This window comes from Chiloscyllium plagiosum, unplaced genomic scaffold (genome assembly GCF_037043375.1).
Source record: "Chiloscyllium plagiosum isolate Xiang-an unplaced genomic scaffold, Cpla_swu_hap1 HiC_scaffold_4, whole genome shotgun sequence".
NCBI classification, from domain to species: Eukaryota; Metazoa; Chordata; class Chondrichthyes; order Orectolobiformes; family Hemiscylliidae; genus Chiloscyllium; species Chiloscyllium plagiosum.
Window position 1 is genome coordinate 136,612,716 of NW_028270142.1, and position 24,994 is coordinate 136,637,709.

A 24,994-nucleotide genomic window follows, 5' to 3' on the forward strand; every position below is an offset into this window, starting at 1 on the left:
TTTTGAACTGTAGCACCTGTAACAGTGCAATGATTTAATTAATGGGACTGGTAAATATTTGCTCTTAAGATTTGAAGTGAAATGCATCGCAACATGTTCTGGAGCTAAACTTTCAACAGACAAAGGCAGACAGCATTGAGTTCTTGTGGTGCAGTGGTGGTCTCTTACCTCTGGGTTTAAGTCTCACTCCATGACTCGATGGCCAAATAAGGTGCCCAGGCAGATTGGCAATTGGTTGGCAAATCCTTCTGATGTGCTTATGACAGAAGGTAAGAATGGGAAAGCATCCTCACGGTAATATACTGTAATGTGCAGGTTCTTTTTGAGAGCAAAGTTATCCTTCTTTAGAGGAACCACCACATAAACACAAAGGCTGTGAGATGAAAGGGACACTTTTGTGAGCCACTGTTAGCATAGGAACAACATAAGAAATAGGAGCAGGAGTAGGCCATCTGGCCCACTCAATGAGATCATGGCTGATCATTTTGTGGATTCAGCACCACTTACCTACCGCTCACCACAACCATTCATTCCTCTACTGTTCAAAAATCTATCTATCTATCTATCTTCTTAAAAACATTCAACGATTTAGCCTCAACTGCTTCACTGGGCGGGAATTCCACAGATTCACAATATTTTGGGTGAAAATGTTCCTCTTAACTCAGTCCGAAATCTGTTCCTCCTTAATTTGAGCCTTAATTAGTACTGATAACATAGGGTAGAACATCAGGATTAGGGCAAACTCTTTCACTCAGAGAGCTGCTGAGACGTGGAATGGTCTGCCTGAAGAGGCGGAGGAAGCTAATGTGATAAAAAAAAATTAAGAGGGAGTTGGACATCTTACTCGAGAATGAGGAGCAAACAGAGTTATGATAGACTGGAAGACCGCCATCTGTCCTGTAACCTTCTAGGCCCCTATGTCGATACACTGAACCCTCTTTACTTTGTGGTTCCTTTGGAGTTTCTGCTTGTTAGAATCACTGTGATATACTGTTTTTTTTGCTGTCCAGTCCCCTGTGAATTGGAACAGTTACTAGATTTGTTGAAATAAGTTAAAGACATCACTGTATCAGAGGTTGATATGTTTGTTCATGCCTTTGCCACTTAAGTTACAACCTTAAAGAATAAAAAAAATATACTTTTCCTCAAGTAGTGGACTCACCAGAACACACTGGCCTTTCACCACTTAACCAGCTGGTTAACACAAGGGAAAGTGTCACTGTGTGTTGTGCGATCCTCCTATGTATTAAAGGGTGAAGGGATTTATTGCTAGAAATCACACAACACCAGGTTATAGTCCAACAGGTTTAATTGGAAGCACACTAGCTTTCGGAGCGACGCTCCTTCATCAGGTGTTGGACTATAACCTGGTGTTGTGTGATTTCTAACTTTGTACACCCCAGTCCAACACCGGCATCTCCGAATCAGGATTTATTGCTGTCAGTGATGGGTTCAAGCTAGAGCCACTAGTCCATTCTTCAGTAATGTGCCATGTTGCAACATTAAGAGACTGTGAAAATCTCTTCTGTACATGCAAATGGAAGGAAAAGATCACCCCAAAAATCTTTGAATGCACTGATATTTAACAGCAATGTAAATCAATCAATTAGGAGTCATTAATGAACCAAACATACTATTGGGGAATAGAATAAATACCTAAAGGAAAGCAAGAGAGAGGGTCTAAGTGTGTGGCTCCTCCAAAGAACTGATTTGGGCTCAATGGGTTGAATGGCCTTCTATATTTTATGATTCCATACTGTCCGAGGTGAACTGTAGCATAGATCAAAGCTCAATTACCAACCTTCTTTAATGTTCACCGCTAGAGTCCTCTCTTTCCTCTTTTGAACAGAGAAGGTTACCACAAGATCTAATAGAGCTCTTCATAATGATGACCTGCGTTGATGCATGAAATAGGGGCATTCTTTGATTAGATTAGATTAGATTAGATTACAGTGTGGAAACAGGCCCTTCGGCCCAACAAGTCCACACCGACCCGCCGAAGCGAAACCCACCCATACCCCTACATTTACCCCTTACCTAACACTACAGGCAATTTAGTATGGCCAATTCACCTGACCTGCACATCTTTGGACTGTGGGAGGAAACCGGAGCACCCGGAGGAAACCCACGCAGACATGGGGAGAACGTGCAAACTCCACACAGTCAGTCGCCTGAGTCGGGAATTGAACCCGGGTCTCTGGCGCTGCGAGGCAGCAGTGCTAACCACTGTGCCACCGTGCCTTGGGAGTGCTCTTGAGGTGCTGCAGCCCGTGAGGTTACAGGGCTCAGAAGTGGCATGAGACTGCCTCCTTCATGGGCTGTTTGGCCCGCCTATATGCCAGGACTTGATCTGGTTCTCAAAGAGTGAGGAGATAAGGAGATGCAGTTTGCAGTGGCTGAAGGGTTAGTGAGCAGAGGATGCACTTTAATGCAATTGGCAATGTAGAAGGTGAGATGAGCAGATCATTTTATTTTTCCTGACTGAATTGTGATCCGAAATGCATTGCTGGAGGAGCCAGTGTCGGCAATCATTTTAAAAGGGAATGGAGTGAGTGCTGAAAGGGTGTGGCTTGCAGGAATATTGAGTAAAGCAGGGGAATAGGAATGAATTCCCTAGCTTGACCTATGTGTTTACACAGGTACGATGGGATGAATGGCCACCTCCTGTGCTGGATGAGCCTGTGAGCTGGGTTTTCCAAGCAGGCATCAGGACATTAGCCCCCTACTTGCTGGTGGCCAGGCCAGCCAAGCAGTTTGCCTTCAGGCTGTGCTATAATTGGTCATCTCTGAATTCATTGTCTGGGAAGGACAGTAGGAGGATTTCCCATGTTACAGACATGAGGAGAGGTAGCTGCTCATGCTGAGGCTCAAAGGAGGTGATGAGGCACCTCAACATGGAGGTCCCAACATTGGTGTTGAAGGAAATTAAAATTAGCAACAAACATGCATTGGAAAATTAATAGGGCTAAGTTCCCGGTACCTGATATACTACATACCAGAGTGCTGGAAGAGGTCGCTACAGAGATAGTTACGTAGGTACATTGATGAACATTGGTACATAGAAATCTTCCAAACCCCTTTTGATTCTGGAATGCCTACTGCAGATTGGTAGGAACAACTGTCACCCCAATATTCAAGAATAGAGAGAGAAAGAGAAAAAGATAGAAAACAGGGAATTGCATTAGTAGAAGGGAGCATGCTAGAATCCATGGATACATGGATAATAATGATTGGTTTTGACATAGTCAGCATGGATTTGCCAATGCAGAATCATGTTTGAAAAACTCGTTACGAGTTCTTTGAAGATGTTATGGACAGAATTGATAAAAATAACTATTTGGTAATATTATTAAGTTGAAGGAGTGCACTGTACCTTTAAGAGAGAGTAATAGCTGTTTTGCACTGGGAGCTTGCAGGCACCTGTCATGTGACTGACTAGCAGTCTCAAACTGTACTGGAAAATTGAAAATATGTAACATTTGGCCATGAAATAAATACCCGAGTTTTGGTTGCTGTTTTGACAACCATTCGAATTAAACCAATCAGCTTAAATTATGCCCCAGGATACTAAAAAACAATTGATTTTGAATTTATTGTTTTGCCAACATCTAACCAATGAGAAGATCTGAGGCTAGGGAGAAAAAGAAGCAGACATTTTGACAGCTCGACAGAGACACAAACTGCCATCGCCAGCTATCAAAGGTACCTTTTTCATATGAAACATTTTTGCAGCAATAGACCGAAGACAACCCAGGGAGATCCAGAGCCAGAGAGAGACAGACACCGATGACAGCTACTGGTTGTTTTTGAAATTAAGTTGATGTAATTTAATATGGGCTTTTATAGGGACAGTATGATATTGCATAGTTGGAGACAGATAAGAAGCATTTAAGAGAAATGAGGCTTAGAGTTGTGAATAGTTGTTGTTTAATGTTTATTTTTAGAATAAATTGATTTTTTTCTTAGTGTAAGTTGGGAGTTCTTTGTCACTCCTTCTTTATCAGATTATGAGGTGAGGTGAGCGTTTCTGGGTGTTTGGTTTAATTAACAGAGGGGTTCACTGCCATGTTGTTACAGTCTGGGGGCTCGGTTCCGTGATTTGGACAGGTTTAGGCAGGTCCAGTCTGAGGTTTGGACAGATTCGAACTGATTTGGGGTACGAAAGATCCCATCAGATTTAAACATTTGCTGATTAGGGTCCCAGATATTTAAATAAGATGTAGGTGAGACAATTTGTTTAATTTCAGTTTACTTGTGGTTGGTTAAATTAAAAGTAAGAGAAATGGTTCTTAAGATTGCTAAAGAGGTTCTGGGGCTTGAAGATGATTCCCAAATTTGCCAAGAAGGTTTAGAAAAATAGAACAAGGCCATATTTTTAGAATTAGCAAAGAGGTTAGAATTGGGTCTAACGAGGGACAAAAGGAAAGCTGAAATTGTAAGGGAGTTAGTCAAGCAGATAGGTGTGTCAGAGAAACAGACAAGGGCAGTAGGGTTAGAAGAACTTAAATTACAATTGAGGAAAATGGAGTTAGAACATAATGAAAAGGAAAGGCCCATGTTAGAGGAAAAAGAAAGAGAGAGATGAGAGAGAAAGAGAGAGAGAGAAGAGAGAGAAAGGGAGAGAGAATTTGAACTTCAGAAGTTGTAAATTAGTCAGGAAGGTCAAGTTAACAAGATGGTGATGAAGAGAGAAGACAGTGATATGCACAAATATGTGAAAGCGTTGCCACATTTTGATGAGAAAGATGTTGAAGACTTCTTTATTTCATTGGAAAAATTGGCAAGGCAGATGGATTGATCCAGGATTTATGGGTAATGCTAGTTCAGACTAAACTGGTAAGCAGAGCTAGTGAGGTATTTGCAATGCTGTCAGATGAGGAATCAAAAGATTGTGAAGAGCTCAACCAGGCTATTTGAGGGCTAATGAATTGGTACCAGAAGCATATAGACACCTGTTCAGAAACACAAAGAAGGAACCAGGTCAGACTTATGTTGAGTTGGAAAGAATTAAACATAGTCAATTTGATAGATGGGGTGGTGGACCTTAAAAATAGATAAGACTTTTGAAGCTCTAAGAGCGATTATTCTGCTGGAGGAGTTTAAAAACTCACTTCCAGAGATGATAGGAATTCATGTGGAGGAACAGAAAGTTAAGGAAGTGAGAAGAGTGGCAGCGATGGCAGATGGATGTGCATTGGCAAAGTTTAACACCTGGCATGAATTTCATCCTGTGAGGGATAGAAATTGGGAGAAGAGTAGTCCTACACCACAAACCAAAGAGTAGAGAGCACTGGTAATTGTTTACCACAAGTTAGAAAAATGCCCAAGAGGGTGGAAAGGAGGTGAAAGGCCTCAGGTGTTTGCACTGTGGTAAGGTGGACACTTTAGGTCATAGTGCTGGTCGTTAAAGAAAGGCACTGTGGGAAAAGATGTGGTAAAAGAAGCTAAGCCAGTGGCATTAGTGAAGGTAGTAAAGGAGACCCCAAGAAGAGCCGAGGAGCTGCAGGAGAGTGCACAGCCGAGGCAGGGGCTGGGTGTGGAGTTAGTACCTGATCTTGACAAAGAATTCACCTCAGAAAGAACAGGGGGAGAAGGACAAGTTATAATTTTGAGAGATACAGGATCTAACCAGTCTCTAATAGTAAGAGATGAATGAATTTGCACTCTTTCTGATCTGTTACCTGATAGAGTGGTAATTTGTGGGATAGATGGACAGAAATTTAATGTTCCCTATGTAAGATCAAGTTAGAGTGCCAACTCAAGACTGGGGAAGTTATGGTGGGAGTGATTGACAGCGTGAAAGTTCCATGAATCCAGTTTGTTCTTGGGGATGATTTAGTCGGATCCAATATGGGAGTGACACCCCTTGTTGTGGAGAAGCCCAAGAAAGGCCAGGGAACTGAGGAGTTGAAAGAAAAATACCCTGGAATTTTCCCAGATTGTGTGGTAACCAGGTCCCACTATCATAAGTCACAGGAAAAAGCAAAGACGAAAGAGAAAGATGAAGGAGTTGAGGTTCAGTTAGCGGACATCCTGTTTGATGTAATTGTGCAGGACAAACCTGAACAAGCACAGGGTCAGGCAGAAGTGTTTAGTGCTGAAAGGCTAACGGATTTACAACAGAAAGACGAGACAATAAAAGATATATTAATGCATACTCAGAAAAGGAGTCAGAGAATATTCCTGAGGGTTATTATCTTAAAGATAGAATCCTAAGAGGAAAATAGGGACCATGGCAGGTTAGTGCATAGGAGAAATGGGCGGAAGTTCACCAGATTGTGTTGCTGGTAGCATACAGACAGGAGGTGTTACAGGTAGCACATGAACTACCTGTTGGAGGTCACCTTGGGGTATGAAAGACTCAGGCTAAGGTACAAAAGCATTTTTATTGGCCTGGAATGCACAAGGATGTGGTTAACTTTTGCTGTACGTGTCATACATGCCAAATGGTAGGTAAGCCACAGACGGTGTTAAAATCAGCACTCTTGTTGCCAATTCCCATATTTGAAGAACCTTTCACACGGGCTATGATTAATTGTTAGATCCCTTCTCTAAAACTAAAAGTGGGAACCAGTACTTGTTAACCATAGTGGATGTCTTCTAGGAGAAAGTGAGGGCTGCAGATGCTGGAGATCAGAGCTGAGAATGTGTTGCTGGAAAAGCGCAGCAGGTCAGGCAGCATCAAAGGAGCAGGGGAATCGACGTTTCGGGCATAAGCCCTTCTTCAGGAATGAGAAGGGTGTGCCAAGCAGACTAAGATAAAAGCTAGGGAGGAGGGACTTGGGGGAGGGGGGTTGGGAATACGATAGGTGGAAGGAGGTTAAGGTGAGGGTGATAGGCCGGAGAGGGGGTGGGGTGGCGGAGAAGTCAGGAAGAAGATTGCAGGTTAGGAAGGTGGTGCTGAGGAACCTTCCACCTAGGAACCCTCCAACCACAAGGGATGAACTCAGATTTCTCCAGTTTCCTCACTTCCCCTCCCCCACCTTGTCTCAGTCCCAACCCTCAAACTCAGCACCACCTTCCTAACCTGCAATCTTCTTCCTGACCTCTCCACCCCCACCCCCACTCCGGCCTATCACCCTCACCTTAACCTCCTTCCACCTATCGCATTTCCAACGCCCCTCCCCCAAGTCCGTCCTCCCTTCCTTTTATCTTAGCCTGCTTGGCGCACTCTCCTCATTCCTGAAAAAGGGCTGATGCCCGAAATGTCGATTCTCCTTCTCCTTGGATGCTGCCTGACCTGCTGCGCTTTTCCAGCAACACATTTTCAACCATAATGGATGTGTCTACCATTAGTGGGAGGCAATTCCATTACGGAGTATTAAGGCAAAAAGGATGCTAGAGGAGATAGTAGCTTTCTTCACACGGTATGGGCTACCCAGAGTGATGCAGTCAGACCAAGGGTCTAATTGCTGCTAGGCTGTTTAAGGAGGTTAGGGATAGCTTAGGTATACAGCACTTTAAATCCAGTGCATATCATCCTGAATCCCAGGGAGCTTTAGAAAGACGGCATCAGACCTTGAAGACCATGTTGAGAGCATACTGCCAGGTTTAACCGAATGATTGGGATAAAGGTATCCCGTTTGTCTTGTTTGCCATTAGTGATGCCCCAAATGAATCTATTCAGTTCACTCCCTTTGAGTTAATATTTGGCCATGAAGTGAGAAGGCTTTTGAAATTAATTAAAGAAAAATTGACTGGACTGAAGTCGGAGATCTCACACTTAGATTATGTATCAGAGGTGAGGGAGAGATTAAATCGGGTAGGTGAGTTAGCTAAACAGCACCTAAAGAGGACACAGTGTAGAATGAAGCAGGGTGGCAGATAAAAACTCTAACATACGGATGTTTTTCCAAGGGGATGATGTGTTAGTACTGTTACCAGTGATAGGAGATCCCTTCAAAGCCAGCTTTAGTGGTCCCTATCAAATTGAGAAAAATGTTGTCAGGTGAACTAGCTGGTAAAGATGCCAAATAGAAAAAAACTGTATCGGGTATGTCATGTCAACATACTGAAACCTTATTATAACAGGGAGAAGGAACTGGAGAAACAGGTATTAGTTACTTCCCCACAGAGTGAGGAATCAAATCCAGATGTTGTGGAGTTTGATGTGCCTCAAAATATGTTAAACAATGAGGAAGTCCTTGAGGAGTGGGATAGGTTAGTGAACTATCTGTCTCAGGAGCCAAGAACGAGGTTGAAAAGTTTGTTGTAGAATTTTGAGGACCTATGCAGGAATAAGATGTGGAGGAATAATGTTATTGTGCATGAGCTAGAAGTAGGGAATGCTGTTCCGATAAGTCAATACCCGTACAGGCTGAATTCTTTCAAAGCCAGACAGGTCCAGAAGGAAGTGAATGCGATGCTCAATGAAGATATTATTGATCTGAGTCAGAGCGAGTGGAGTTCGCCAATCGTGTTAGTTTCCAAACCTGATGAGACTCAGCGATTTTGTGTGGACTATTGGAAGGTCAATGCCGTAATAAAATTGGACTCATATCCAATATCAAGGTTTGAGGACTGTCTCGAGAAAGTTGGACAAGCCTGTTACATCACAAAGTTGGACTTACTGCATGGGTTATTGGCAGGTAACTCTATCAGAGAAAGTGAAAGAAGTTTCTGTGTCTGTAATCCCAATTCAAAGTGATGCCTTTTGGAATAAAGAATGCACCAGCCATGTTCCAAAGAGTCATGAACAGAGTTGTGGCTGGGTTAACAAACTGTGCAGTTTATCTGGATGATGTAGCGATCTTTAGTAAGTCCTGGAAAGATCACATGATACAGTTGGCAGAGCTCTTTGAATGATTAAGAGAAACAAAACTGGTAATAAACTTAAAGAAAACAGAATTCACAAAGGCAGAGGTGACGTTCTTGGGAGATAACATAGGTCATGGAAGGTTGACCCCAAGGAATGCAAAAATGAAGGTCATCAAGGAATTTTCATGACCAAGCTTGAAGAAAGCTCGATTTTTGGGGCTAAGTGGACTCTACCGAAAGTTTGTTCCAAACCTCAGCATTGTAGTGGCACCGTTAACTGATTTGCTGAAGAGGAACACAAAGTTTTGGTGGACAGAACCATGCCAGGAGCCATTTGACAATTTGAAAGGAGTATTAACCACCACACCAGTTTTAGCTCCAACAAAGTTTTTGAAACCCTTCAAAGTTGCAATCAATGTACGTGATGTAGGAGTTGGAGCTGCACTGCGACTGGAAAGTGATGATGGAATTGAACAGCCAATTGGTTACTTTTCAAAGAAACTCAGCATCCACCAGAGAAAATACTCTATGATTGAGAAAGGACTATTGAGTTTGGAACTGGCCTTACAACACTTTAATGTTTATGTGACAAACAATATGGTGGAGACAGTTGTGTACATGACTCGCAATCTTCCTACATTCCTGGAACGATTTAAAGATAGGAATCTGAGACGATTTCATTGGAGTCTTATATTACAGATTTTTAACTTACAAATTATACATATTGCGGGTTGTAAGAATGTGATAGCCGATACATTATCACGGATTTAATGGATAAAGTATAGATAAGATTGAACAGATACCAATGTTAGAGATATATATTTGCAAAAATTAATATGAACTTAGATTAATGTCCCATATGTTTCATTGTAACATACTTAAGAATTAAGAAAAAAAAACCTTTATTATGGTAGTTCATGTTTTTCTTAAGGGGGGTTTATGAAGTTGAAGCAGTGCACTGTACCTTTAAGAGAGAGTGAAAGCTGTTTTGCACTGAGAGCTTGCAGGCACCTGTCATGTGGTTGATTGGCAGTCTCAGTGTGTACTGGAAAATTGAAAATATGTAACATTTGGTTGTGAAATAAATACCTGAGTTTTGGTTGCTGTTTTGATAACCATTTGATTTGAACCAATCATTTTAAATTACGCCCCAGCATACTAAACACCGATCGATTTTGAATTTATTGTTTTGTAAACATCGAACCAATGAGAAGCAGACATTTTGACAGTTTGGCAGAGACACAAACTGCCATAGCCAGAGTAACTGCCAGCAAAACACTCTCTGTCAAAGGTACCTTTTTCATATGAAATATCTTGGCAGCAAAATACCGAAGACAACCCAGGGAGATCTACAGCCAGAGAGAGAGAGAGACAGACACTGATGACAGCTTTGAAATTAAGTTGATGTGATTTCAATATGGCTGTTTATTGGGACAGTATATTGTTGCCTAGTTTGAGGTAGACAACAAACATTTAAGAGAAAGGAGGCTTAGAGTTGTGAATAATTGTTGATTGATGTTCATTTTTAGAGTTAAAGAATAAATACTTCTCTCTTTAAATAGTGGAAGTTGGGAGCTCCCTGTCATTCATACTTTAATAGATTACAAGGCAAGGTGAGCTTTTCTGGGTGTTTGATTTAATTAGCAGAAGGGTTCACCGCTGAGAAAAGACCCATCCTGCCAGAGCTTTTTGCCTTTTACCCAACAGGACGGTTTACAGGAAACAACTCAGAAAAAGGATAAATAGCATTTATACTGGATGAGATGAGAGTGATGGGTGGATGCAAGTGGACCCTGATTGGAAGAAGTGTTGCCTTAGATAATGCACCATCTAATAATGACTGACAGATAACTGCAAAGCTTTGTTTAAATGTGAAAACAGGCAGTTTGATTCTGATCAAAATAAATGAATCAGTAAGTGGCTGGCTACTGTTTTGTTGAGTTGATGCAGATCCTTTCCATGCTGCTCCATTTTTGCCAAGAACAGAATATTGTGTATTAGTGTATGTAGCTTCCAGGACATACACGTCGGGCTGACCACAAGCCTAACAAACAATCCCAATTTGGAGAAAATGAGGACTGCAGATGCTGGAGATCAGAGTTGAAGAGTGAAGTGGTGGAAGAACACAGCTGGTCAGGCAGCATCCAAGCAGCAGGAATGTTGACGTTTCAGGCATAAGCCCTTCATTAGGAATAAGAGCGGGGGGGGAGAGGGGAGTTGAGAGATAGATAGGAAGGGGTGGGGGGAGAGGTAGCTGAAAATGAGATAGGTAGATGGAGGTGGGGATGACAATGATAGGTTGGTGAGGAGGGTGGAGTAGATAGATGGGAAGCAAGATGGACAGGAAGGATTATTCAAGAGGGCAGTGCTGAGCTGGAAGCTTCGGACTGGGATAAGGTGGAGAGAGGGGAAGCGGGGAAACTGGGGAAATCCACATTGATCCTGTGTGGTTGGATGGTCCCAAGGTGGAAAATGAGGTGTTCTTCCTCCAGGCGTTGGGTGGTTAGGGTTTGGCGATGGAGGAGGCCCAGGACCTGCATGTCCTTGGTGGACTCTCCTGCTCCTCGGTTCTGCCTGACTGGCTGCATTTTTCCAGCACCACACTCTTCAAAACAATCCCAATTTGTTAATTCTCTATATGCAAGGGTATTGAGTAACTGTAATTCAATTACATCTAACGTTGGAAACTGTTGTATGTTTTGCAAGCACAGGTGTACAGTCAGTGCCTTCCATCTTGTGAATGGCCAAATATTTGATACAATTTAGCAGTCTTTATGGCATGTAGTGTGCATACTTGGCATCGCAATGGCATTAAAATTCATATAACACATTACTGATTTGTGTGCAGTCAGAATGCCATTTTGACTTGATGGCAGCATATGTTGGCGGTACCCACCACTTGATTTGCTACTGAAGCTGTTCCTTAATCTGAGGCATTCCAGACATTTTTTGGGACCAAAATAGGTGGCTTCAGATTGGTTCATGATTTGCATAACGTACCTCCATAAGTATATGCATACATACCTGGTCAGGGTAGCCAATATTTCACAGGCTGGTTTGATCCTATTTCAGGATCAAGATTACATGATGTAAAAATGGCACGGGCACTATTTAGGAAGTTATTGAGAAGGTGAATCTCAGTGCATGCACTGACCAGTGGTGGACAGCAGTAGCTCAGTTGGCTGGGCAGCTGGTTTGCAACATAGCATGATACCGATAATATAGATTCAATGCCCATGCCAACAGAAATTACCACAAAGGTCCTGCTTTCTCAACCTCACCTGAGGCATGGTGACCCTTGGTTTAAATTTACCATCCATCTCCCCTCTCTCTGTGTCCAATGAGAGAACAGTCCTGTGGTCTGCTGGGATTATGGCTGCTTCTACTATTGACCAGTGAAGGCAGTTACAAGTGTATCTCATCTCACAGTCTAAATATAACTTTCCCTTGACTTTAGTATGGATGATTTAAAAAGAAAAGCTACAACAGGATGCATCTTCAGCAATATTCAAGAATTAGTAAAGGGGAGTGGATGGGCATAGTATACAGTACCTGGATTTAATGAAAACTTTTGTTAAAATCTCCAATAAGAGGTTAGTTTGCAAAGTTAAAGCACAATGTAAGATTCATCTTACCAATAACTTCTTAAAAAGTGCCTGTGCTGCCTTTTGGAATCATGGATTAACTAACAGGCAGCAAACAGTAAATGGCTCCCTTTCACATTGGCTGGCTGTGTATAGTGGGGTATCACAAGGATTGGGGTCCCAGTTGTTCACGATGTATATCAGTACTTGAGTAGGGAGTAAAATGAAACATGTCCAAATTTGCGAATAACACAGCTTGCTGAGAAAGTGTTCTCTGAAAAGTGGCTTCCAGAGGAACTGGACAGGCTTATGATGGGCAGGAGGTGGGCATATAGAATGTATTGTGTGGTCACCCACTTTGGTAGTGGGTGCAGCGTATTTCGGAAATGGTAAGACATAAAGGGAGATGATATCACTATCATCTCCCGTTATGTTATCACTAAACTATTAATCTGGAGATCCAGGCAATGTCCTGGGTTCAAATTCCACCATGTTTGAATTCAATGTAAAAAAAAATCTGGAATTAAGAGTCTAAAGATGACTATGAAACTATTGTCATAAAAATTCATCAGTTTCCCTGATGCCCTTTGGAGAAGGAAAGTGCTGTTCTTTCTAGGACTAGTCTCCAAGTGACTCCAGACCCAAAGCTGCTTGACTCTTACCTACCCTCTGGGAAATCAGGGATGGGTAATAAATGCTGACCTATGTGAAAGTCCCCCAATCCTGTGAAGGGATTAAAGAAGAGGAGAAAGTGTAGACTACAAAGGTGTCTTTACTGATCAATTATTGGAGGGTAATATGCAGGTGCAGGAAGTTATTGTGAAGACTAAAGCATTAATAGCCTTCATTGCAAGATTTGATTACAGGACAAGCAGAGCTTTACCTCAATTATATTATATCCTTTCAAAGTGTTGTTAGACCGTACCTGTAATACCGTGTATAGTACCTTAGCTTGGAGAGGATATTATTATTAATATGGAGTGATTGAAATAAAGATTCCTGGGATGGCAGGACTGTCCTATGAAGAGAGATTTGGGAAACTGGATTTGCATCTGTTCAGGTTTCAAAGAATGAGAGGTATTCTTATTGAAATCTATAAAATACGTACGTGTAGATATAGATAAAATGTTTTCCCTGATTGTGGAGTCTAAAACAAGGAGGCATGGTTTCCAAGTAAGGGCAAATTAGGACTGAGCTGAGGAGAAATGTATTATTCAGGTTGTGAATCTTTGGAATATTGTAACCCGAAGGGTTGTGGAAGTTCAGTCACTTTTGTTTAAAATAGAGATTGCTAGATTTCTAAGTTGTGGTGACATAAAAGAATGCAACTATTTAGGTCACTAGATTAACAGCCCAGTGATATTATTGGAGCCATCACCTCCCCTGATACATTCCTGGGTTAGGGTTTATCAGAGCTGCAGGAGCAATGGGCAGGAAATCTTGGGTCTGTAGTCTTAGCACCAGGAACTAGATCTCAATTGATCTCATGGATTTTGAATGTGACAGTGATCTGTATCTTGACTTGCCTCCCAAACTATCCCTTAAGCACAGGACTGGGAAAATTCAGGCCCAATAACCTATCTGGAACTTGTGTTGCTGTAGATCCACACAGGACTTTAAATTTATCACCATGTTGACCTGTCTGTGTTGGTAACATTGGTGCAGAGAGCCAGGCTCCAGCATTTCTCTCATCCCCACTTAAGCAATTGGATGACTCCCTCCGTTATTGTCAAAGCCAGCAGTGTCACTGCGATCAGTGCCAAATGGAAGCTAGAAAGTGCAGGTATCTCATAAAGATACTTTGCAGGGACAGAAGTAATGTTTTCAGGTTGAACAAAAGTGCACTTAAGAACACTTTTCTAAATGTGATAGATGCTGGGTTCAGTTCTAAATGGCTTGTGTTTTCTGTTGTTGTTGCAAAACTCCTTAGTGATTGTGTTTTATCCTTTTAATAGGGCAGCAGAGACACAATGCACATGTGGTTCAGTGCCCTGTCTGCTATTTAATAGCTCTCTATTTGTGCGTTCTCAAGGAAATCTTGTCAGTGGTATAACTCCATTCAAAGTGCACCAACAGTGTGCTAATGCAGGCTTGTCAAACGGAAGTTTGTTTGGAGGAGTAGTACAAATATATCGGAAAGGTATCCCACTTTCCCATGGAAAACTATGTCCCGTTCTGAGCTGTGGATGGGTTGGGAGCACTCTCTTCAGATTCTGAAGGTTGTAGGTTCAAATCTGAGTTCTGAGCACAAGCATTTTAAATTCTAAATATGACACTGCAGTGCCTGAGTGCCCCAGGTACGATCTTTCAAATGTGATGGGAGTCCCTGATTGACTTCTCAGGAAAGGATCCAATGACATGTTATGAAGAACAGCAGAAGGTAATCGCCTGGTTAATACTTATCTCACGAGCAGATTATCTGATCTTATGACGGTCAAATATTTTACACAGCGGGTGGAATGAACTTTGTGAGGAAGCCTTAGATGTGGATGCAATTGCAATGTTTAAAAGACATTTGGATAAGTACATGAATAGGAAAGGTTTGGTGGGATATAGGCCAGGAGCAGGCAGGTGGGACTAGTTTAGTTTGGGATTATGTTCGGCATGGACTGGTTGGACCGAAGTTCCTGTGCTGTTATGATTTCATGACTCTTTACGGGAACTTGCTATATGTGCTTTTCCTGTATTACAACAGTGTGATAAAGTGCTTTGAGACATTGTGAAAAGTGTTATATAAATCCAATTATTACTTTCAAACAGGCTGGGCTTTAGAGTCTATTTTTTTTTTCTTTTACCACCTAAGTGCGGTAGTGCTTATTTTTTCCCCAGCACCCATGGTGTGTGTGTGCAGGTGTGAGACACAGTGAAAGACACAAAGTGCACGAATTTTTATTCAACTTCCAACACCAGGAAGATAGGAAAACACCCGGGTGGCCAGTGACAAACACTGCCCTTCACATCAAAGGGCAGTGCTGTGTGATCAAAACAGTGAGGGGGAGGGTAGGGACTAAATTAAAATAGAGTTGGAGGGAGAAATGATGCACTCCACTTCCTGCGGCGAGAGTTGGAGGGAGAAATGATGCACTCCACTTCCTGCGGCGAGAGTTGGAGGGAGAAATGATGCACTCCACTTCCTGCGGCGCCCACCTCTCCCTGAACAACTCCAAGGACACCCGGGCTCTAACGTAACCGCGGAAGAGGCTTTAGAGTCTAAACTATAGTATCTCAATTGAGATTGTAATTATGCAATCTGACATCAATTCTCCGGTGTATCGAACTGTGCCCAGAAAGATTTATAAACATCCTGGGCAAAAGTCCACTTGGTTATAAGGACTGAGACAAGGAGAAGTGTCTTCACTCTCGGAGTGTAGAACTCCTCCAGAGGGATGCTTCCTGTTATCTCTGTTTCCCTTTGAGGAAGCCGTACTTGGGGACCTCAACAAGTTCCCAATCCCTTTGCTGCTCTTGCCCTTGGCTTGGGTGATGGAGTGCAGGTGTGAGCACCTCTCCAGCAGACTCTGGGAATGCTGGACCAGGGTCTCCATGACAACCACCAATCTCTCCATGGAGACAGCCAGATGGTCACATGACTCTCTGTGCTCCAACATCTTCTGGGCAGTAAGGGTCATCCTAGGCTGATGCTCCTGGTCCTCCCTGTGCATGTGGACAAAGTCCCTGATTGCTCCAGGGTCCTCTCCTACATGGGGCTGAGCAGATGCCTGGTCCCTAGCAGCTCTCTCAATGCTCACGGCCTAGGGCATTACTTCCTCCAGCAGCTGTGGAGCTGGGTACAGTGAGGAACTTCAGGCTGTGTCCTTTCTCAGTCTAACCTCCTCCTCCCAGGTGTCAGTGTCTGAGCTGGTGGGGGATGGGGGGAGCAGCCTTGCTGATGCTCACTCTGAGGCCTCTGTGTCGTCATCCTCAGAGGGTGAGAAGCTGGCTTCATGGGGAGCTAGCTGTTGCACTGGGATGGTAATGGAGATACTGATGTAATGTGCAATGTAAAGGACAGAGAGAGAGAGGGCATGAGAGAGAAGATATTATGGCGAATGGCTCACTGTGGTGTGAAATGAATGGCACTGACGGTGGGGAATGTCACAGGGAGGTACAGAGCAATAGGGCTGGTACTTGGTTAGCAAGTGTTGGATGGTATCCCCAAGAGCAGTCACAGTCTTCTCCTGCAGGGGTCTCCTCAAGGGAAGTGGGGAGCCTAATGTCAGGGCCCCTCCACCTGTACAGATTCCCTCTGCCCTATCAGGGGGTTGTTGTCTCCTGGAATGAGAGAAACAAAGGGGTTAAGTGAGGTAAAAGTGTGAGGCCTACTCGTTAATGCTGATGCATTGGGTCAAATAATGAGTTGTCTCAGACATGTGAGGAGGCAGCATGGAGGTTTAATCACGGGGGGGGGGGGTGCAGTTTGAGGGGGAGGTTGCTTGGGTGGTGACAGTTGAGCGTGAGTCTTGGTGGCAGCAGGGATAGAGTGAGTATGAGGTGGCAGAGAGAAAAGTGACAAGACCGTTGACCTTCTCATCACACTTCAGGCACCGAGGAAGTGGAACTGACTCAGGTGGTGATCTCAGAGCAGACTGGCAGAGTCCAGGGGCCTTGGTCTGCTCTGGCGATCTCTCGGGAAGAGGATTCCTGTGCTTTGCACCACCTCCATGACTGGGACCTCCCGATGCCCTGCTGGAAAATAATCCCCTTCTCCGACTTGTTCAGATTCCGTCCGTCACCTGATTTTGGAGTGTTAATGCCCCCTGGGTCTTGGGAAGGTTGTGCAGGGGTGCCAGGGATGCGGTGAATATCCACAGAGATGGTTAGCTATTCCAGGAGCAGCATGTGGTAAAATGGGGCTGAAATCAGACATGAAAGATTCTTATGGAGCGGGTAGATAATGAGGCGCGTTTTGCTAAGATAATGTGAGAAATCTCATGATGAGCGTCCCACCAAAAGAGCTACAATGCGACTCACACTCAACAAAAAAAAGGTAAGGTTTACCCCAGGTGTCTACTCATGGAGATAAAGAATCAAGAGCTTGAAGTTGGAGGTATCCGAATTCAGGATCTGTACCTTTCAGATGGAGATCATGTTTGGTATGGAATGGAAATTTACGCAAAGTTAGGAACATGGAATCTATGAACTGGGCCATTCTATTCATTGTGATCATGGCTGATCCTCATCTGGAGCCGTACTCCACGATGGTGTTCTAATTAGCTAGAGTAGAGGCTTTCTAACAATCAAACACTTTAAAATGGGGACCGTTGTAACACAATGGTAGCGTCCTTACCTCCGAGCCAGGAGGCTTGGGTTAATGTGCAGAAGTGTGTGTCAAAATAACTGAACAGGTTGATCAGAAAAATATCTGCAATGTAAAATGGACACCAACAAAGCAAGCTGCATACCCAACTTTGCAAACTATCCTTCCCGTATAATGAATACACAATGAACTATTTCTTACTGGTTTACTGGGTGTGGGTGTCACTTGCTAGGCCGGCATTAATTAACAATCCCGAAATGCACCCTGAAGGCAATTAAGAGTCAGCCAAGTTGCTGTGGGTCTGCAGTCACACACAAGCCAGACCAGGTAAGAACGGCAGATTTCCTTCCCGACAGGTCATTAGTGATCCGGATTGATTTTTGCGATCGTGTGTCGGGGTCACTATTAAAGAAATTAGCTTTCACTTCTTGATTTGAGTTTTGAAGTTAATTGAATTTAAATTCTGAGGAAGTATCATTCGACCTGAAATGTTAACTCTGATTTCTGTCCACAGCTGTTGCCAGACCTGCTGAGTTTTTCCAGCAATGTCTGTTTTTGATTCTGAGTTAGAGCATCCACAGTTTGTTCAAGTCCGGACAGGTCGAGTTACTGGAGGTTAGAAACTAGGATGAGGTGGGGGAAGGGGAAATGAGGAAACTGTTGAAATCCACATTGATGCCCTGGGGTTGAAGTGTTCCGAGGCGGAAGATGAGGCGTTCTTCCTCCAGGCGTCTGGTGGTGAGGGAGCGGCGGTGGAGGAGGCCCAGCACCTCCATATCCTCGGCAGAGTGGGAGGGGGAGTTGAAATGTTGAGCCACTGGGCGATTTGGTTGATTGATGCGGGTGTCTCTGAGATGTTCCCTAAAGAGCTCTGCTAGGAGGCGTCCAGTCTCCCCAATGTAGAGGAGACCGCATCGGGAGCAACGGATACAATAGATGATATTAGTGGATGTATCATCTATTGTATCCGTTGCTCCCGATGCGGTCTCCTCTACATTGGGGAGACTGGACGCCTCCTAGCAGAGCACTTTAGGGAACATCTCAGAGACACCCGCATCAATCAACCAAATCGCCCAGTGGCTCAACATTTCAACTCCCCCTCCCACTCTGCCGAGGATATGGAGGTGCTGGGCCTCCTCCACCGCCGCTCCCTCACCACCAGACGCCTGGAGGAAGAACGCCTCATCTTCCGCCTCGGAACACTTCAACCCCAGGGCATCAATGTGGATTTCAACAGTTTCCTCATTTCCCCTTCCCCCACCTCATCCTAGTTTCTAACCTCCAGTAACTCGACCTGTCCGGACTTGTCCGACCTGCCCAGCTCCTTTTCCACCTATCCACTCCACCCTCTCTTCCCTGACCTATCACCTTCATCTCCTTCCCCACCTACCTATTGTACTCTATGCTACTCTCTCCCCACCCCCACCCTCCTCTAGCTTATCTCTCCATGCTTCAGGCTCTCTGCCTTTATTCCTGATGAAGGGCTTTTGCCCGAAACGTCGATTTTGCCTGTCCTCGGATGCTGCCTGAATTGCTGTGCTCTTCCAGCACCACTAATCCAGAATCTGGTTTCCAGCATCTGCAGTCATTGTTTTTACCACAGTTCGTTCAATGTCATCTCTCCACTGTTGCAGTGCAATGTTCATGTACCATTTGTATTACACTGAACAGAAGGCTCACTCTCATTACTTGTCTAAGGCACCTTTAGATCTGGTCCTTCCACATGGTAAGCAAGATGTCAGAGCTTGGTGAAACATTAAACTGACAGCAACTCTTGTCTTTATCCGCACCAGGTGTCTGTTTCTTCAGTAAAGTTTACTCTGCAGCAGCAAGGTTCCTGAGACCAACCTTCAACAAGCTTCGCATCTCTGTTCTCGAGACTGACAGCCCTAACTGAGGCTGCTGTTGTCAAGCCAAGCGGAACAGTTGCCTGTGTTTCTTAATCTCCAGGGTAGAAAAATGCAACCGAGAGATGTGAGGCTGTGCTGTTCTCTGGTGGTAATAACACTACTGCTGTGCCTGAGTGGGACAAGGCAATCCACTCCTTCATCGGCAGTGCCGGGATCTCACCTTTCAACGGGAAAGCCGGGGGAAGCTCACAGACGGATGAAACGTGGCTGGGTGTGGAACCAATTCTTTGTGTTGGAGGAATACACAGGCACCGACCCGTTGTACGTGGGGAAGGTAAGCGACTCTCATTGTTAATGACCATTTGTACAGTTCCACACCCCCCACCCTCACATTTCCACTCATTCCGCTCATCTGAACGAAGTGCTGGCCCCCAGAAGGACGCTTCCAGACACCTAACATGTGAATATAGCTATAATTCCTGCCTGCGCTGTTTTGACAGAGGCGCACCTCTGTGGAAATGGCGCGGAGGGGGAGTTTGAGAGCATGGAACCCCATCTCATGTGTGATTTCAAAAAGCCTGACAGTCTCATTCACAAATTGCTAAACCACGCAACAGCTGACACAGAGAATGGCACTGGAGTTACAACGTTTGTCCAAATTTAACAAACCGATGCAGCATAGAAGAGGCCATTCTGCCAATCGTGCCTGTACTGGCTCTCTGAATGAGTTATCCCATTGATCCCACTCCTCTTCCCCATCATTTCACAAACATTTTCTGTTAGTTACTGATCCAATTTCCCCGGCAGGCATTGTATTCCAGATTGTAGCCAACTGCATAAATAGTTTTCCTCAAATCTCCTCTGGCGCTTTTGTCAACTATCTTAAATCTTCATCATCTAGTTACCCAACTCTCTGTCACTCAAAGCAGTTGCTTCTAAACTCATCCAATAAAATACTTGAGGATTGTGAACACTTCCATCAAATCCTACCTTAACCTTGTTTCTGCTTGAAGGAGGGAAACTCAATTTTCTCAAGTTTCGCCGTGTAACTGAAGTCCTTCACCCTACTTGCTACTCTCATAAATCTCTGCTGCACCCTCTCCAGAGTCCTGACATCTTTCCCAAGAACAAAGTCCTTGTCAACGTAATTGTTTGAAATGCCCCAAATGCCAGAGATTGATTCATGGAGAACCAAGTGGTTCGACAAGATTTTTATTACAACTCATGGGACTGTCTGTAACCCCATGGCAGCTTTACTCATAAACAACTCTGTCAGGCCATTGTATGTCTTGATGCAAGAATGAATATCAACTTCTCTGTTCCTTTAACACTAATTATGTGAGTTCTGGCACCGATTTGAATGAGTCTAGTGCATGTTTAATTTACAAATACATGTGATTTATAAAAATCAATATGGCTTTGCATGTAAATACTGAATTGGCTAAAAGGTTGTTTTTACTGGTGGTGCTTATTAGCTTCAGCTCAGGAGGCTCCTGTGGTGCAATGGTAATGTCTCTACCTCTGAGCTGTAAGTCCTGGGTTCAAGTCCCACCTGCTCCAGAGGTATGGTATAAAATCTCTGTAGTAGGCTGCTTAGAAATGATAAAGCAACCCCAGATGGCTTGCATTATCCACAATGCTTTGGCTGTATGTACCTAATTGGCTACGTGTGCGTTTTACTGGTGGCAGTCATAAGTTTAAAAAAACATCACGGTGATTTTGGTAGTGGGAAAGTTGCTCAGTTGTGTGTCATTACGCTGCTGGGTGCAAAAAAATAGAGAAACAAAGGTAAAAAAATCAGTGAATGCCAGCAGAAAATCCTCATGTGGTGGAGAAACTCAGCAGGTCTGGCAGCATCTGTGGAGAGGAAACAGAGTTAATGTTTTGAGTCCAGTGTCCTTCCTTCAGAACTGATCGGAGATAGGAAAAGGTGGTATTTATACAGGGAGTGGGGGCCAGATGTGGGGGTGGGGGGGATGGAGTGAGCAGACAGGTGGAGATGGAGCCCAAAGAGAGAGAGAGAGAGAAAGTGATTGAGATAACAAGCCGGAGAAGAAAAGAAGCTTGATAGGTGATACTGTGGATTATGAGCGGGTGATAATGAACTGATTGTGCTGAAAATAATCCATGTCACGACAGGACCTGGGAAGTGGGGTTTGGGAATACATTCGGAAGGAGATGTTCAGGCTTTAAAATTTTTCAACTTGATATTGAATCCTGAAGGCTGTAATGTCCCCAAGCGGAACACTGCAATAAAACTGTGTTCCTTTAAAGGAAGCATTGTCTGGCGGTCTCTGTAAATCTGATGAAGGACAGAGGAGATCAGCTATGATACATGTCATGCTGTCTACCCAGAGGGACTAATACCATGGGGAGAAACTGGTGGAAAATGAGGCTTTTCTTTTCTGTTTTATCCACATCCCAGAGAGCAACTGTCCATTTTGAAGTCCTGTAGGGTAATTCAGTAACCATGCAGTGCCTAGTCTATCCATGCTAAGAAATATCATATATTTGCCTTTCATGTGCTAAAATTCCCCAAGGATGTATAATAAGGCAATGGCAGATCACCAACAGTGAGTTTTGGGAGGCTGGGGTTTATAAGCGATCTAGTGGAATGGAGTGAATTTCTTCTGGGAGCTTTCTACAGTGAGTAAGTGAAATAACCAAGTAACAGAGGATAAATTTGCATTGAAGTGTTGGATGATATCAGTGGCAGAGGTGGAGATTGGCGAAGACTGGCTGTAGGTGATTTTTTTTTGCAAAGAACACAAGGGAGGCCATGTTGTAGCTGTACAGGGTATTGTTGAGACCACTTTGGAAATGTATTCATTTCCGGTCTCCCTGCTGTGGGAAAGATGTTGTGAAACCTGAAAGGGCTCAGTAAAGATTTATTCACCTTGTGAAGCGCCTTACTGAAGTCCATATACATCATGTCCACCGCTCTGCCCTCATCAGTCCTCTTGGTTACTTATTCAAAAACTCAATCAAGTTTGTGAGAGATGATTTCCCACGCTCAAAGCCGTGTTGACTGTCCCTAATCAGTCCTTGCCTTTCCAAATACATGTACATCCTGTCCCTCAGCATTCCCTCCAACTACTTGCCCACCTCCATTCTCCGGTTCACCAGTCTATAGTTCCCTGGATTTTCCTTACCACCTTTCTTAAATAGTGGCACCACATTAGCCAAGCTTCAGTCTTCTGGCACCTCACCTGTGACTATCAATGAAACAAATATCTCAGTAAGAGGCCCAGCAATCACTTCCCTAGCTTCCCACAGAGTTCTAGGGTACACCTGATCAGGTCCTGGGGATTTATCCAGGTTTATGCATTTTAAGATATCCAACACCTCCTTCCTTGTGATATGAGCATTTTTCAAGATGCCACCATCTATTTCCCCACAATCTGGGTTTTTCATGTCTTTCTCCACAGTAAACACTGATGCAAAATACTTGTTTAGTATCTCCTCAATCCCCTGCAGTTCCACACAAAGGCTACCTTGCTGATCTTTAAGGGGTCCTATTTTCTCCCTAGTTACCCTTTTGTGCTAAATATGTTTATAAAATCCTTTTGGATTCTCCTTAACCCTATTCACCAAAGCTACCTCATGTTCTGTTTTTGCCTTTGTGATGTCCCCCTTAAGTATATTCTTACTGCCATTATACTCTTCTAAGGATTCACTGCTTATACCTGATTATTGCTTCCTTTCTTTTCTTAACCAGAACCCCCGGTTTCTCTAGTCATCCGGCATTCCCTACACCTACCTGCCTTGCCTTTCACCTGAACAAGAACATGCTGTCTCTGGATTTTGATATCTCATTTTTGAAAGCTTCCCATTTTCCAGCCACCCCTTCACCTGCGTTTCCGTTCTGTATAGCTGTATGTTTTGATGACTCTTTCAGTGTCAGGGATGAAGAAACAAAGTTGTGACGGACAGAGAGAGCAAGGTTTGGGATTTGGGATGAATTGCAGACCACTGCAACTACTTTATAGCACAAGTTGTCATCTTAATAAGTGGAGAATGTGGGACTTAGGAGCAGGCGTCAACTGTCCAGCCCTTGAAACCTGCTCTGCGATTTGCTAAAATCGTGTCTTATCCCATTGGGGTCTCAACCTCACTTTCCTGTCTGCCCATTCCTAAACCCTTGACTCAAATGTGTTTCCAAATTTGCTATTTTTACAGCATGATGTATCTTTATCTTACAATATAAGGGGTGATCCTGTAGAGGTTTTGAAAGTCGTGAGGGGGTTAGATAAAGTGAATGGAAGGCGTTGTTTCCCTATGGTGAGGGGGGAGGGCAGTTTCAAGAATAGGGAACATTTTTTTAAGGTGAGAGCAGAAAGATTTAAAAAGGACATGAGAGGCAACCTTTTTCCACAGAGTGGTTGGAGTGTGGATTGGACATCCAGAGGAAGTGGTAGACGTGGGTACAATTGCAATGTTTAAAAGACAATTGGATAAGTTCATGAATCAGTTTGGAGGGATATGGGCCAAGCGCAGGTAGGTGGGACTCATTTAGTTTGGGATTATGGTCGGCATCGACTGGTTGGAGTGAAGGGTCTGTTTCCATGCTGTATGACTCTATGATTCCAAAGACTATGAAAAGCGGGTCCAACTTAGCCTCAGATAAACTCAGTGACCTTGCCGCTAATGTGTCATGGGGAAGAGAATTCCATAGACTAGCTACTCAGTGAGGTGGGGGGGCATGGTGGCTCGGTGGTTAGCACTGCTGCCTCATAATGCAGGGGATCTGGGTTCGATTCCAGTGATAGTGTGGAGTTTTCACATTCTCCCTGTGTCTGCATGGGTTTCCTCTGGGTTCTCCAATTTCATTCCACAGTGCATAGATGTGTAGGTTCGATGGATTGGCCATGTTAAATTGCCCCATAGTGTCCAGGGATATGTAGGGTAGCTGGATTAGCCATAGGAAATGCAGGGTTACAGGGGTAGGTCTGAATGGGATTCTCTTCAGAGGGTTGGTGTAGACATGATGGGCTGAGTAGCCTGTTTCCCTAGGATTCTATGATTCCCGTTTTAAGACTAAGACAGAGAATGGTGGTGGAGGGTTGTTTTTCAGACTGGAGGCCTGTGACCAGTGGAGTGCCACAAGGATCGGCGCTGGGCCCTCTACTTTCTGTCATTTATATAAATGATTTGGATGTGAGCTAAGAGGTATAGTTCGTAAGTTTGCAGATGAAACCAAAATTGGAGGTGTAGTGGACAGCGAAGAAGGTTACCTCAGATTACAACGGGATCTTGATCAAATGGGCCAATGGGCTGAGGAGTGGCAGATGGAGTTTAATTTAGGTAAATGCAAGGTGCTGCATTTTGGGAAAGCAAATCTTAGCAGGACTTATACACGTAATGGTATGATCCTAGGGAGTGTTTCTGATCAAAGAGACCTTGGAGTGCAGGTTCATAGCTCCTTGAAAGTAGAGTCGCAGGTAGAAAGGATAATGAAGAAGGTGTTTGGTATGTTTTCCTTTATTGGCCAGAGTATTGAGTACAGGAGTTGGGAGGTCATGTTGCGGCTGTACAGGACATTGGTT

General features: G+C 43.9%; 1 protein-coding gene across 3 annotated transcripts in view; it reads left to right on the forward strand.

Annotated features, from left to right (window-relative positions):
* cdh7a (cadherin 7a) overlaps nucleotides 1-24,994 on the forward strand; it is a 329,420-nt gene that overhangs the window by 166,209 nt on the left and 138,217 nt on the right. For all 3 annotated transcript variants that reach the window (XM_087986719.1, XM_043687680.2, XM_043687681.2), the window contains one exon: nucleotides 19,392-19,782. In XM_087986719.1, the coding sequence (XP_087842845.1) occupies nucleotides 19,558-19,782 (225 nt within the window). In that variant the 5' untranslated portion in view covers nucleotides 19,392-19,557. The remainder of the gene's footprint in view (nucleotides 1-19,391; nucleotides 19,783-24,994) is intronic.